The sequence below is a fragment of the Oryctolagus cuniculus genome, chromosome 1, assembly GCF_964237555.1.
Source record: "Oryctolagus cuniculus chromosome 1, mOryCun1.1, whole genome shotgun sequence".
In the NCBI taxonomy this organism is placed as follows: Eukaryota; Metazoa; Chordata; class Mammalia; order Lagomorpha; family Leporidae; genus Oryctolagus; species Oryctolagus cuniculus.
Genome location: NC_091432.1, coordinates 14593956 through 14608686, shown reverse-complemented (window position 1 = coordinate 14608686; position 14731 = coordinate 14593956). Strand labels below are relative to the sequence as shown.

Below are 14731 nucleotides of genomic sequence, written 5' to 3'. Positions count from 1 at the left end.
CATAGGTCAGCTCACACCATGGAACACTGCTTCATCAGGGTGAGGCAGAGAGAAGAGCGAGAGAGCAGGAGCATGAGACAGCCAAGAAAGAGGGCTAAGTCAAGAGGGTGTGAGAAGAGGAACTAGCAGGACGGACAGTGCCGTCTTTTGTAACTTAGCCTTGGAAGTGGTGCCCATCCCTAGTGAGCTTAGAGGCCACCTACCCCAGGACACTGACCTGTTTCCTTACACAGTGGCCAGTTCATCTGAACAGCCGGGGCAGAAGGCCCAGACCAAATGCCTGCAGGTCAAGGAGACGATGACGAGGAAGGAAGACGTCAGCGGTGGGAGGCTTGGTGGGTGACAAACCTCTGCCCACCATCAGCAGATGCTGCCAAGGAGGCCCAATGCCAACAGAGCGTCTCGATTTCCCAAAGAATCCACAGCCTAGATTTTTATGAAACACTTCCTACTTTTTACAATTGATAATTCGCGGCAGGTGTTGTGGCACAGCGGGTTAAGTTGCCACTTGGGATGCCTGGGTTCAAGGCCCAGCTACTCACTTCTGATCTAGTTCCCTGCGGATACGCATCCAGGAGGCAGCAGCTGATGGCCCAAATACTTGGGTCCATGATACCTGCTGTCCAGGTAGGAGATCCAGAGCTCCTGGCTTTCCTGGCTTTGGCTTGGCCTAGTCCCAGCTGCAGTGGCCATTTGGGGAGTGAACCAGTGGATGCAAGATCTCTCCCTCTCTGCCTTTCAAATAAATAGACTACAAAATGGAAAACCTGAAACCGAGCACAAACACCTCTGAGGACAGCCTGATTCATCTCTGCTGTGTGTCCACTTCTGCCCTCTTCCACTCCCCGCCCCCACCTAGCCTGCTCACTGAGGCAGGGACCCAGCTAATTCATCCTGGAAAATCTCGAAGCTCTTGGCCAACAAGTGATGACGCATTTCATGCAAGGAAGCATGGAGGACACTTTTAAAACCAACTGTGGAATAAAATGATATTTAATGGAATATATAATAGTGGTGAGTGAAACATGAAAGTGCTGACACGTGTCTCACCAGGGCGGTGGCCCTCGAGCCTAGCACAGTGGTTAGGGTGCCTCTAGGGTCTGTTGCCTCCTGGAATCCCGGCTCTGCCCCTTGCTTGCCCTGTGCTCTTAGGCAAGTCACTAACTTTTGAGAGCCTCGGCTTCTGCATCGGAGAAGTGAAGACAGCCACACCTGTCTCACGGAGTTGTTGGAAGGATTAACTGAACTAATACGCTTGGGGCTATTAGCAGAGCTTAGCGCACTGCAGCAATCCAATGAACCTGAGCTGTTCTTACTCACATCCCCCCTCTCTCCTCACTGCCTGCTTGCCACGTCTCCACCTCATCTGTTACTTTTTTTTTTTTTTTTTTGACAGGCAGAGTGGACAGTGAGAGAGAGAGAGACAGAGAGAAAGGTCTTCCTTTGCCGTTGGTTCACCCTCCAATGGCCGCCGCGGCCAGCGCGCTGCAGCCGGCGCAGCGCGCTGATCCGATGGCAGGAGCCAGGAGCCAGGTGCTTTTCCTGGTCTCCCATGGGGTGCAGGGCCCAAGCACCTGGGCCATCCTCCACTGCACTCCCTGGCCACAGCAGAGAGCTGGCCTGGAAGAGGGGCAACCAGGACAGAATCCGGCGCCCCGACCGGGACTAGAACCCGGTGTGCCAGCACCGCAAGGCGGAGTATTAGCCTAGTGAGCCGCGGCGCCGGCCCACCTAATCTATTACTTGCCACCATCTACCGCTATGTACCTGGCTGGTGGTAGCGTGCAGATCTGTCATTGTCACCGTAAATCCTTCAGGTCTCATGTCCTCAGGAGATGACCCAAGCCCCTTCGCACGGCTCACCCGTGGAGCGCACCTTCCCACTGCAAGCTTCACGTCACCTGCACCTCCTCCAGTGGCCTGAGGGCGCCACACTTCCACCTTCACAGCCGTGGCAGGCACTGTGCTGTTCTGCTGGAACCTCCTCTCCCCACTGCCACCACCCCTTCCAGGTGACCTGGTTATCGGAGAGTTCCTGATATCCCCTGCTAAACCCGAGGGCAGGTGCAGTATCAAGCTGAATGCCAGGAATAAACTTTTGTGGAATTGGCCGAGGCAGCACAGACTAGTGGGCAGACAGCGCCACCTGTTGACCCAAATTCATACTTCAGTACCTAGAGAGGAGAGTCTTCGCAGTCTCCATGTTCAAGGTGGCGGACCACGGTCTTGAAGTGTTCCAGGGTCCTCCCAATGTTTCTACCTCACACAAAACTTAACAATGAAAAGAACCAACACACCTTATGTATGCTATGCACTTCCCTATGTGCTTTAGTTATTAACACATTTAATTTTCACAACTACCCAAGGAGATATGTGTGTTCTTCAGCCATTTTATGGGCGGGGTAACTGAAGCACAGATCAGGCCCCACTCAAGATTAAGGGAATCTCAGTGGAAACAAGCCCAGGGGCTGGTTTTGTGGTGCAGCAAATCAAGCTTGCACCCCAGGTAAGCACACGCTCGAGTCCCAGCTACTCTGTTCCTGTCCCAGCTCCCTGCTAATGCACCTGGGAAGGCAGCAGAAGGTGGCCCAAGTGCTTGGGCCTTGCCACCCATGTGGGAGACCCAGATGGAGTTCCAGGTTCCAGGCTTCCACCTGGCCCGCCCTGCCTGTTGCAGTCACTTGGGAAGTGAACCAGCAGATGATCTCTCTGTAACTCTGCCTTTCAAATAAATCTTAAAGAAAAAAAGATGAAAGACTCACAGAGCCTTGCTTGAACTTCACTTGTAAGCCCCAAACTGTCTTTATGTCTCCTTTACTGTGCCTCCCATGACCTTGCTATACCCTGTACCCCAGGCCCCTCTACCCCAGAGGCCGGCTTTGGAGATACTGCCATCACACACTGGCATTGGGGTCAACCAAAATCCCACCTCACACGTTCTGAAAGCTGTGCAGTTCTCTGAGGACATGGATCCCACAGGATGTGGCCCCAGTGCGACAGCAAACAGGACAGTCACCCTGGCCTCTATGTCACCGCTCCACTTGTGTGACCACAGCAAGCAACCACTGCTCCCAGCCCCCCTTCCAGCCAGACCTTTGGCTGGAATCAGTGGCTTAGTCTGGACGGTGTATGGAGTGAGCAAAGTCCGACTCAGGAAGAGAGCGGCGTGGTCATCACGAGTCCCCTCCTGGTTCTCATACCACGAAGCTGGGCCCCTTCATACATCCTGATACTGCCGGTTAGACCCACGATGTTGGCTATCTGCTCCCTAAATCCCACCTACTTTTCATCCTCTCCCCTAAATCATTTGTGGAAATGCCTGCTTGCCTCCACCGCTCTTTCAAAAAAAAAAATTTTTTTTTTAAGATTTAAAAGGCATAGTGAGGGGCCAGTGCTATGGCATAGTAAGCCTCCACCTGCAGCACCAGCAACTCATATGGGTGTCAGTTGGAGTCCCAGCTGTTCCATTTCCTATACAGCTCCCTGCTAATGCACCTGAGAAAGCAGTGGAAGATGGCCCAAGTGCTTGGGCACCTGCACCCCCGTGGAAGACCTGGAAGAAGTTCCTGGCTCTGGATTGGCCCAGCTCTGACTGCTGCAACCATTTGGGGAGTGAACCAGCGGATGGAAGGCCTTTCTGTCTCTCCCTGTCTGTCTGTAACTCTACCTCTTAAATAAATACATCTTTAAAAGGCAAAGCGATAAAAAGAGGGAGGGAGAGAGAGATCTTCCATCCATTGGCTCACTCCCCAAATGGCCACAACTGTTGGGACAGGACCAAGCAGAAGCAGGAGCCTGGGACTCCTGGGTCTCCCACGTGGGTGGCAGGGGCCCAATCAGCCCCACTGCTTTCCCGGGTGCATTAGCAGGGAGCTGGATGGGAAGTGGAGCAGCTAGGACTCCAACCAGCACTCACAGGGATTCTGGTGTTGCAGGTGGTAGCTTAACTCACTGCGTACACCAGCCTCTCAACTTCTTTTTCAAGTATTCATCCTTCTCTCTCCCTGTTTTACCTTTCAAGTAGATGACAATAAACAGACATTCAAGGAGGGGTGGGGTGGGGATTATGGTGCAGTGACGAGTTGGGCTGCTTGGGACGCCTGCATCCTGTATTGGAGTGCTGGTTCAAGTCCCAGCTACTCTGCTTCCCATCCAGCTTCCAACTGGTGCACTGTGGGAGGCAGCATACGAGGCTCAAGTGCTCAGGCAAATACCACCCACATGGGAGGCCCAGATGGAGTTCCAGGTTCCTGGTTTCAGCCTGGCCCAGCCCAGCTGTTGTGGGCATTTGAGGAGTAAACCAGTAGATGGGAGGATCTGCCTCTCTCTACTGCTCTGCCTTTCAAGTAGATGAAAACAGACACTAAAGACAATGCACAGGGCACTTCCTGCATCACAGGCACTGTGGCACCCCTGCATCACAGGCACTGTGGCACCCCTGCATCACAGGCACTGTGGCACTTCCTGCATCACAGGCACTGTGGCACTTCCTGTTTCACATACATGGATATACATGGGCTCGCTCACTCTTCCCAACAGGCCTAAGGTGATCTCCATGCTGCAGATGAGAACGCCAAGGACAGGTAGTGACATGTCTGTCGGGGGGGGGGGGTGGTCACACAGCGAGCGGCTAAGCCAGGGCATAGACCCAGGCTGTCTTATCAGTCTGGACTCCTATTAAGAACTCCAGGAGACTCCCTCTGCTGGCAGAAGGCTGCGTCTCTTTGTTCCTGAATGCCAAGCACTCGGCTCCACACAGAGTAGTGTTGACAACCTTGTTTATATATACACATACACACACACATATACATATACACACACGATCACAGTCACATTCCAGTGTGACAGATACCCCTTCTTCAGTCAGGACAGCTCTGCCACAGCCCGGGCCCCTGGACACTCTCCAGAGGGCACAGGCCCGGTGGTCTTCACAGAGACACCCAGGAGGGAGCACTTTCTCGCGAAGAATGGGCAGGGGCAGGGTGCACCCCTGGGTGTGTGCCGTCTGGGGCCTTACGCAGGCCCTGAGCTCTGCTGCACCCTCTTCATCAGCTCCTCATCCTGCATGGACAGCTCCGTCAGCTTCTTGCCCATTCGCTCGTGGATGTCCAGGTACTTGGAGACACATCGGTCCAGGCACACAGACTCGCCCTTGGACAGCTCCGCTTCCTTGTAGTGGGGAGGCACGCATTTCCGGTGGCAGGCGCTGGTCATTCTGGAGGGAGGGAGGAGTGGGTCTTATCAGTAGCATCCTGTGACTCCCAGGGAAGCTCCATCATTCTATCCCCACTATACTGACTGCACTTTCCCCATGGAAACAACACAACTCCTCAGCCTGCACCTCAGCCGTCTTGGAAGGTCCTTGTAAGCAGGAACCTTGTCTGAGCCCACGTTTAGGACTAATTAAGTAGAAACCATTTGTTGAGGAGTGCCTATGTGCCGGCACCACACTAGTGCCTTGCCTGGGTCCTGTTAGGCAATTTTTACAATACTCCTATCAGGAAGGCACAATTATCCCCATTTTAAAGATGAGGAAACTGAGGCACAGAGAGGCCCAGTCACTTGCTAAGGATTACAGTGAGCTAGAATATGAACCCAGGTAGTTTGATTTCATAATCATTCTAGGAGCCAATACTGTGCCCTTAGTTTAGATGCGGGCGGGGGGCCTGTGTCCCCTGACTCCAACTTCTTGCCAACAGAGACGCCGGGGGCAGCAGTGATGGCTCAGCAGCAGTTCAGCCACCCACATGGGAGGTGTGCATGGAGCTCCCAGCTCCAGCCTGGGGCTGCAGCAGGGGAGGGAGCCAGTAGATGAGAATTCCCTCTCTCTCCATCTCAAATAGAAATCATTTGCAATCTAGCCTCCAACAGAAATCAACCAATCAGGAGAGTTTAAGCTGATAGAAACAGCAGACATTGGACTGTTTGGGGCCTGATGCTAAAGGCTTTCATATTTAACACTTATAAAATCTGTGAGGTAGGTACTATTATTCTGTCCATTTTTCTATTTGAAAAGATGGCGTGACAGAGAAAGAGAAAGAAACGGACACACACACAGAGTAAGACAGCTTCCATCTGCTGGTTCACTCCGTAAATGGTCACAACAGCCAGTGCTGGGCCAGGCTGAAGCCAGAAGCCAGGAGCCAGAAACTCCGCCTGGGTCTGTCAACCACGTGGGAGTACTTCAGCTATCATCTGCTGCTTCCCAGGCCCATTAGCAGGGAGCTGGGTCGGACGTGGAGGAGCCGAGACTAGAACTGACACTCTGATATGGGATGCCTAAGTCACAGGTGGCAGTTTAACCTGCCACATCACAACACCAGCCCCTCCGTCCATTTTGCAGATGAGGAAACCAACTGTCAAACAGCCCAGGTAACTTGTCCAAGGATATCCAGCTGGCGACTGGTGGAGCCAGGACTGCTTCCCAAACATGCCACCCGGCTGTGACTGTTAGCTGTGCAAACGGGGTGACGGTCCTGACACTGCTGTGGCACCAGAGGAAGAAGCTATTTAGCATCTACTAGCCTCAATTTCCTCATCTTAAGTGTGACTAATTCACTTTATTAATCATGTATTGCATTATTTTTGAAGAGTAGAAAGAAAGATCTTATACATAAAAGGTGCTTCAAGTGCCTGAGTAAGAAATGTAGAAAGGAGGCCAGCGTTGTACAGTGGGGAAGCCACCAACTGCAACACCGCATCCGCTTCCCATCCAGCTCCCTGCTAATGCACTGCGAAAGCAGTGGAAGACGGAAGTGCCTGGGCACCTGCCACCCACATGGGGGACCCGATGAACCTCCTGGCTCCGGCCTGGCCTAGTATTGGCCATTGTGCCCATTTGGGGAATGAGGCAGCAGATGGAAGACCCCTCTTTTAGTCTCTCTCTCTGGAACTCTGCCTTACAAATAGATAAATACATCTTTTTGAGAAAATGTAGAAATTGGTTAAATGTCACAAGGCAAAAGCTCAGTGGAAACTTAATCAGCACCTGGATGGCAGCCGCTCCTCCTGCTGGGCTTCTTCATGACCATTTCCACCCCGACCTAAATGCTTGACTGCTGGCAACGGGTGCAGCAGTTAAGACATCACTGCTCGGGATCCCAATACCCCATATCCCACGCTAGAGTCCCTAGGTTAAGTCCTGGCTCTGCTTCCAATTCCAGCTTCCTGCTAACCTGCACCCTGGGAGGCAGCAGGTGACGGCTCAAGGAGGCAGGTTCCTGGTACCCAAGTGGGAAACCCGGATTTTTCCTGGGTACTGACTTCATTCCAGCCCAGCTCCCATGGAGGTCATCTGGGGGAGTGATAGGAGCTCTCTGTCTCCCACTCAAAGGACTAACATTTTCTTTTTAAAGGTTTATTTATTTATTTGAAAGGAAGAGTTACAGAGAGGCAGAGGCAGAGAGAGAGAAGTCTTCCATCCACTGGTTCACTCCCCAAATGGCCACAACACATGGAGCTGTGCTGAGCCAGGAGCGTCTTCTGTGTCTCCCATGCAGGTGCAGGGGCCCAAGGACTTGGGCCATCTTTCACTGCTTTCCCAGGTCACAGCAGAGAGCTGGATTGAAGTGAAGCAGCTGGGACTAGAACCGGCGCTCATATGGGATGCCGGCACTGCAGGTGGCAGCTTTAGCCACTACACCACAGCACCGGCCCCAAGAACTCAAATTTTTAAAAAGGTCAACGTCACTTAAAAAAAAAACAAAAAACAAAAAACAACGAAGTGGGGAGATGTCTGGCACAGTGGTTAAGACACCCACATCCTATACCGGCAGGCCTGTGTGGAGTCCCAGCTCTCTCCAGATTCCAGCCCCCTGCTAACGTACACCTTGGGAGGCAGCAGGTGCTGGCTTAAGGAGTTGAGTCCCTGCCGTCTACACAGGCGGCATGGATTGAGTTCCTGGCTCTGGGCTTTGGCCTGCTGCACGCACCTGGGGAGCAGATAGGAGACCTATTCCTCTCTCTGCCTTTCAAGTAAATAAATGCCCAACCGTTCTGGTAACAGGTCAGCATGAGTGTCAGCCAAGGGGTCCACGTCGGGAGGATGAGCAGGGGCTTTGGGCTGCTCTACGCTAACAAAAGCTTTGTTAGACCTTACCTGTTGTACATATCAGCCATCATCTCCACCTCCAGTTCCGCAGCCAGCTGTTGGGCCCTGAGCGGATCCATCTCAGCGCAGCCGGTGAAGAGGCTCTCCTCCGGCCTCCTGGCCCAGGGACAGACAGCACCGTCAGCCTCCCACCCCAGGGCCTGGGGAGCGCGAAGGAACCACAGAACATCACAACGGCAGTGCGTTTGACCGTGCCGTCTCACGGATGTGGACACGGGTCTAAAAGGAAACACGGTCTACCCCAAGGTTACACAGGGCGCCAATGGCGGGCCTGGAAACTGAACCCCAGACACCTGATGTCCCAGTGCTTCCAGGTCACCTCGGTCCAGGAAAAGATCAAGAAATGGACAGAACACGAAACCGCGGGCCTGACCCTCCGAGACCCTGGGAACTCGATCAAACGCGGAACCGACCTGCCCAGGACACACCCCAAAGCCTGTTTCTCTGAAATGGCGACATCAGGGTCACCCAGAAGTCAGAGATCCCGGCTCACTCACCACGGCCTGGGGCGAGCCACAAAGTACACGGCGTCCCCAACTTCGGGCAAATACTAGACACTTACCCAGTGCTCCGGGGAACTAAAGCGGAAGCACGTGGGCCACTTCCGGGAGTGAAGTCCCACCTCTTCGAACCGGAAGGAAACCCCAACAAGGGGTGCCGGGAAATCGGCTACCATAGAGAGGGAGCAACGGCCCGGCCGGACGGGAAAGCGGCTTTCAAATGCTAGAGAGGACGTCAAAGTACCATAGAGGCTTGGGTGGGGTGCAGAGCGGTTGCACCCCGCTGAGAGCCCCAGTCTAGTCCTTCCGGTTGTCTCGGAGAGGTTTATTTGGGTAGGAAGGGCGTGAGGACCGAGGTCGGTGAACTTCACCCGTCAGATGCCGGAGCCCAGCTCTTGCGTGCAGAAGGAAGAACGCCCCCAAATGGCGGTTCTCAGCTTTCGTCGCACATTAAAACCACCTGGAAGGAAAAAAAAAAAAAGCTGCCGACGCCCGGGCGGCTTCACCTAATGCCAATTAAGTCAGAGTTTCTAGTAGTAGGACCCAGGCATGGGTAAAACTTTTAACTTTGAGAACCAGTGCTTCATGGACGTTGTGTGTAGGTCGTGAAGCCGCCCGTGGGGCTGCAGATTTCAGTCCTTGCTCGTCGAAAGCTTACCCGTGCAGAACGTTTTAGCCGACATCTAAGAGACGCCCCGAGCCGTGAAGAGACGAATTGGAGCAATTTCGGCTACCACGGAGCTAACAGTGCGCGTGGTCTAGGAGACAGCGCGAACCGGTGACCTCTTGTCTTGCAGAACTTACTGTGCTTACTGATGTGCACCGCACACCCCCCCCCCCAACCACACAGATACTTAAAAAGGAAAATGCAATTAAAATATGTTTATTCTGTTGAAAAAAAAAAAGAAATCTGTGCATAATTTTCCTAGAATGCACATTTCTTTTTTTTTTTTTTAAGTTTTTATTTTTTGACAGGCAGAGTGGACAGTGAGAGAGGGAGACAGAGAGAAAGGTCTTCCTTTTGCCGTTGGTTCACCCTCCAATGGCCGCCGCGGCCGGCGCACTGCGGCCAGAATACACATTTTTTATGAACTTTTTGCACACCCCTTGTATGGATCAGTTTAAAAAAATTTTTGCACCAAAATAAACTAAATTCAATTTCTCGTGATTTCTTTGAAGAACGCTTGTAACTTTTTTTTTCCAGATTTATTATTTATTTGAAAGGCAGAGGTAGAAGGGGGGAGAGAAAGAGATCTTCCATCTACTGGTTCACTTCCCCAAGGTACCAACAGCCAGGCCTGGGCCAGGCAGGAGCTGGGAGCCAGGGGACAGGAACTTCTTCCAGGTCTTCCATGTGGGTTCAGGGGCCCAAGTACTTGGGCCATCCTCCACTGCTTTCCCAGGTGCACTAGCAGGGAGCTGAATCGCAAGTGGAAGAGCCGGGACTCCAACTGGCTCCCGTATGGGATGCCAACACTGCAGGCAGAGGCTTAACCTGCTATGGTAGCCACAGTACCAACCCTCCACCTTGTAACACTTAATTCTCTGATTTTCCACACAATTCCTGGTAAACTAGACTTACAAGATGTAAATTAGTGATGCATGGGCCAGCACCGTGGTGCAGCAGGTTAAGCCACCACATGCAGTTCCAGTTCTTGTGTCCCTCCTGCTCCGCTTCCCATCCAGCTCCCTGTCTGGGAAAGCAGCCAAAGATGGCCTGAGTCTTTGGGCCCCTGCCACCCATGTGGGAGACCCGAAGAAGCTGGTGGCTCCTATCTTCCTGGCAGCCATTTGGGGAGTAAACCAACAGATGGAGAAGTATCCCTCTGTCCTTCTCGCTCTTTGTTACTCTGCCTTTCAAATAAATAAATAATAACAAACAGGGCACAGTGTCTGTTGGAGAAGGTGGCCTGGCTATTTTATATGTGGTCATTGTACTAGTGTATTTCGGTATTGTCCAAGACAATAGAAGACTCATTTTTAGTAAACATTAGGTCTTGATTTATTTAAAAAAGATTTATTTATTTATTTGAAAGCAGAGTTACAGAGAAAGAGGCAGAGAAAGAAAAATCTTTTACCTTCTGGTTCAGTCCCCAAATGGCTGCAATAGCAAGGGCCAGGCCAGGCCAAAGCCAGGAACTTCATTCAGGTCTCTTACGTGAGTTGAGGAGCCCAAGAATTTGGGCCATCCTCTCCTGCTTTTCCAAACACATTAGCAGGGAGCTGGATCTAAAGCGTAGCAACCGGGACTCGAACTGGCACCCATATGGGATGCCAGCACTGCAGGTGGTGGTTTCACCCATTATGCCACAGTCCCAGCCCCATGGGTCCCGATTTTTTTTTTAAGACTGAGGCATAGCAGAGCATATGCAGCCAGATAATTCCATTCCAGTCTGAGAGGTTTGAGTTTATTTGGTGTAGAAGGTGTGTGAGGGCTTACTCCCTGCCCAGAGCAACCACCAGAGTGCAGATCATGCATGAAGAAAGAATACTCCCAGAGGGTGTCACACGTAGTGTGTAAAATACACAAATCTTAAAACTGAATTTGATTATATATATTCACATAACCACCACTCAGATCAGGATATAAAATGCTCCCCCCACTTGAAAACATTGTCTCATGTTTTTCCCCACTCAGTACTCTCTCTCAAAGCTAATCACTTAAAAAATTAATTAGCTCAATAGGCTAATCCTCCACCTAGCGGCACTGGCACACCGGGTTCTAGTCCCAGTCGGGGCACCAGATTCTGTCCCGGTTGCCCCTCTTCCAGGCCAGCTCTCTGCTGTGGCCAGGGAGTGCAGTGGAGGATGGCCCAAGTGCCTGGGCCCTGCACCCTATGGGAGACCAGGAGAAGCACCTGGCTCCTGCCTTCGGATCAGCGTGGTGCGCCGGCCTCAGTGCACCAGCCGTGGTGGCCATTGGAGGGTGAACCAATGGCAAAAGGAAGACCTTTCTCTCTGACTCTCTCTCTCTCACTATCCACTCTGCCTGTCAAAAAAAAAAAAATTAATTGGAAGACAGTTACACAGAGAGAGAGAGAAAGAGAAAGAGATCTTCCATCTGCTGGTTCACTACCCAGATGGCTCTAATGGCTGTAGCTGGGACTGGGCCGGGCAGAAGCCTGGAGCCTGAAACTCCATCCACATCTCCCACATGGGTAGCAGAGGCCCAAGTGCTTGGATCATCTGCTGCTGCCTTCCCAGGCACGTGAACAGGGAGCTGCATCAGAAGTACAGCAGCCAGGACTCAAACCAGAGCCCACATGGAATACAGGCGTTGCAGGCAGCGGCTTAATCAATAGGATTCTCAAAATGACAAAATTATAGAGATGAGGGCGATATTAGTGGTGGTCTGGTGTTAGGCTGGAGCAGGGAAGGCTATACACCTGTAAAAGGTAGCACAAGGAAATTCTCCGTGGTGACAGAGGGGCTCTTTTTTTTTTTAATATTTATTTATTTATTTGAAAGTCAGAGTTACACAGAGAGAGGAGAGGCAGAGAGAGAGAGAGAGAGGTCTTCCATCCGATGGTTCACTCCCCAATTGGCCACAACAGCCAGAGCTGTGCTGATCCGAAGCCAGGAGCCAGAAGCTTCTTCCGGGTCTCCCATACAGGTGCAGGGCCCCAAGGACTTGTGCCGTCTTCTACTGCTTTCCCAGGCCATAGCAGAGAGCTGGATGGTAAGTGGAGCAGCCAGGTCTCGGATCAGTGTCCATATGGGATGCCAGCACTTCAGGCCAGGGCGTTAACCCACTGTACCATAGCGCCGGCCCCCAGAGTGGTTCTGTATCCTGATTGTGGTGGTGGTAACCAACAATCTACACATGGGCTAAGACATGGTGGAACTGTACACGCATATTTACCAATGTCAATTTCCTGACTTTTTTTTTAAACTTGAAAAGCAGAGATACTGATTCAGACAAAGAGCTCCTATCTGCTGGCTCACTCACCACACTGCTGGTTCACTCCCCAGATGCCTGCAATGGCAGGGCTACACCAGGCTGAAGCCGGGAGCCAGGAACTCAGTCCAGGTCTCCCACATGGGAAGCAGGGACCCAAACACTAGAGCCATCACCTGCTGCCTTCCAGGTGTGTATTAGCAGGAAGCTGGAATCGCAGCCCAACCAGCACTCCAACCCAGGCACTCTGATGTGGAAAGTGGGCATCATAAGCAGTGCCCTAACTGCTATGCCAATGACCCAGCCCCATTTCCTGACTTGGACATTGTCTGTAGTTTGGTAAGATTTAACTTTCAGGGAAGCTGGGTGGAGGGTATAGAAGTTTTCTCTGTACTACATATGTGACTTCCTGTAGACCTATAATTATTTCAAAATAAAAAGTTTCCAAATCATTACATAAAACAAATAAAAAACATAATGTAAGAAAAGAGCCCATTCCATGATAGATGCTCAATAAAAGCAAATCATCCTTCTTTTTCTTTTTCTTTATAGACTTTTAAAAAAAAATATTTATTGGCTGGCGCCGCGGCTCACTAGGCTAATCCTCCGCCTTGCGGCGCCGGCACACCGGGTTCTAGTCCCGGTCAGGGCACCGGATTCTGTCCTGGTTGCCCCTCTTCCAGGCCAGCTCTCTGCTGTGGCCAGGGAGTGCAGTGGAGGATGACCCAAGTACTTGGGCCCTGCACCCCATGGGAGACCAGGAGAAGCACCTGGCTCCTGCCAGCAGATCAGCGCGGTGCACCGGCCGCAGCGCGCTGGCCGCGGCGGCCATTGGAGGGTGAACCAACGGCAAAGGAAGACCTTTCTGTCTCTCTCTCTCACTATCCACTCTGCCTGTCAAAAAATAAAAATAAAAAAAATTATTTATTTGAAAGGCAGATTTACAGAGAGGCAGAGGGAAAGAGAGGGAGAGAGGTCTGCCATCCACTGGTTCACTCCCCATATGGCTGCAACGGCCAGAGCTGCGCCAACCCAAAGCCAGGAACCAGGAGCTTCCTCTGGGTCTTCCCACGCAGGTCAGGGGCCCAAGGACTTGGACCGTCTTCTACTGCTTTCCCAGGCCATAGCAGAAAGCTGGATCGGAAGTGGAGCAGCCAGGACTCGAACTGGCGCCCATATGGGATGCCGGCACTGCAGGAGGTGATGCTATGCCACAGTGCCAGCCCCTCCTTTATAGACTTTTATAAAAAAAATTCAGGGGCGGCGTAGTGGCACAGTGGGTAAAGCCACTGCCTGCAATGGCAGCATCCCATATGTGCTAGTCCCCTGCCAGGTCTCCCCACTTCTGTTCACGCTTCCCCTTCAGTCTGTTCTCAAAGCAGCAGCCAGCAATGCTGTAAAAACTGATGTCCCTTGAGAACCTGAAACATCGCAACGGCTCCCAATCAGAGAGCAAGAGCCAAAGTCGTCACAGTGACCTGCAAGGCCCTAAATGATCTCTGCCCACCTGCCATGCCTTTTATCTCCAACTCTTCTGCCCCAGCCACACTCCACTCATCAGCGAGCCAAGCACATTCCCACCTCTGCAGCTGCCCTCCCTCTGCCTGGGGTGCTCTCTCCGTGGCAGCCACACACTCCCCTCTCTCTTCGGGTCTCTACTGCAGAGTCACTTTCTAGTTTTTACTTATTTTCTCATTTACTTCTGAGGGAGGGAAGAGAGAGAGAGAGAGTGGGAGAGAAAGAGAAAGAGATCCACTGGTTCACTGCCCAATGCCTGCAACAGCAGTTAAGTTGTCTCTTGGAATGCCTGCATACCAGTTCACCATGTGGGGGTTCCAGTCCTACCTCCACTTCACATTCCAGCCTCCTGCTAATACACACCCTAGGAGGCACCTGGTGATGGCTCAAGTAGTTGGGTACCGGCCAGCAACACGGGAAACTTGAATTGAATTCCTAGCTCCCAAATTCAGCCTGGCCTGACTCTGGCCCTTGCAGGCATTTGGGGACTGAACCAGTGGATCAAAGATTCTCTCTCTCTCTCTCTCTCTCTCTCTGATTCTCAAATAAATAAATATATAAATAAATATACATAATTTAAAAAGACTTTAAAAAGACACCAAGCCAGAAATACATGTGAAAGAATTCACCATTTTTGGGCAAACATGCTCCCAACAGGAGAAGGAGACACGAGACGAGGCAGCCGGCAACCATCAATGTTGGTGC

General features: G+C 51.9%; 1 protein-coding gene across 4 annotated transcripts; it reads right to left on the bottom strand.

The window, feature by feature from the left end:
* Window positions 1-4761: 4761 nt before the first annotated feature.
* Window positions 4762-9445, bottom strand: TIMM10 (translocase of inner mitochondrial membrane 10). Of its 4 annotated transcripts, XM_008271405.4 has the most exons (4): window positions 9269-9445; window positions 8673-9070; window positions 8099-8206; window positions 4762-5215 (listed from the first exon to the last, which is right to left on the bottom strand). In XM_008271405.4, the coding sequence occupies exons 3-4, from the start codon at window positions 8167-8169 to the stop codon at window positions 5014-5016; spliced, it is 273 nt and encodes a 90-aa protein (XP_008269627.1). In that variant the 5' UTR covers window positions 8170-8206; window positions 8673-9070; window positions 9269-9445; the 3' UTR covers window positions 4762-5013. The 4 variants fall into 4 exon arrangements, with proteins under 4 accessions (XP_008269627.1, XP_008269612.2, XP_008269619.1 ...); XM_008271390.4 differs by lacking the exon at window positions 9269-9445 and having other exon boundaries at window positions 8099-8250; window positions 8673-9036; XM_008271397.4 differs by lacking the exon at window positions 9269-9445 and having other exon boundaries at window positions 8099-8250; window positions 8608-8735.
* Window positions 9446-14731: the final 5286 nt, after the last annotated feature.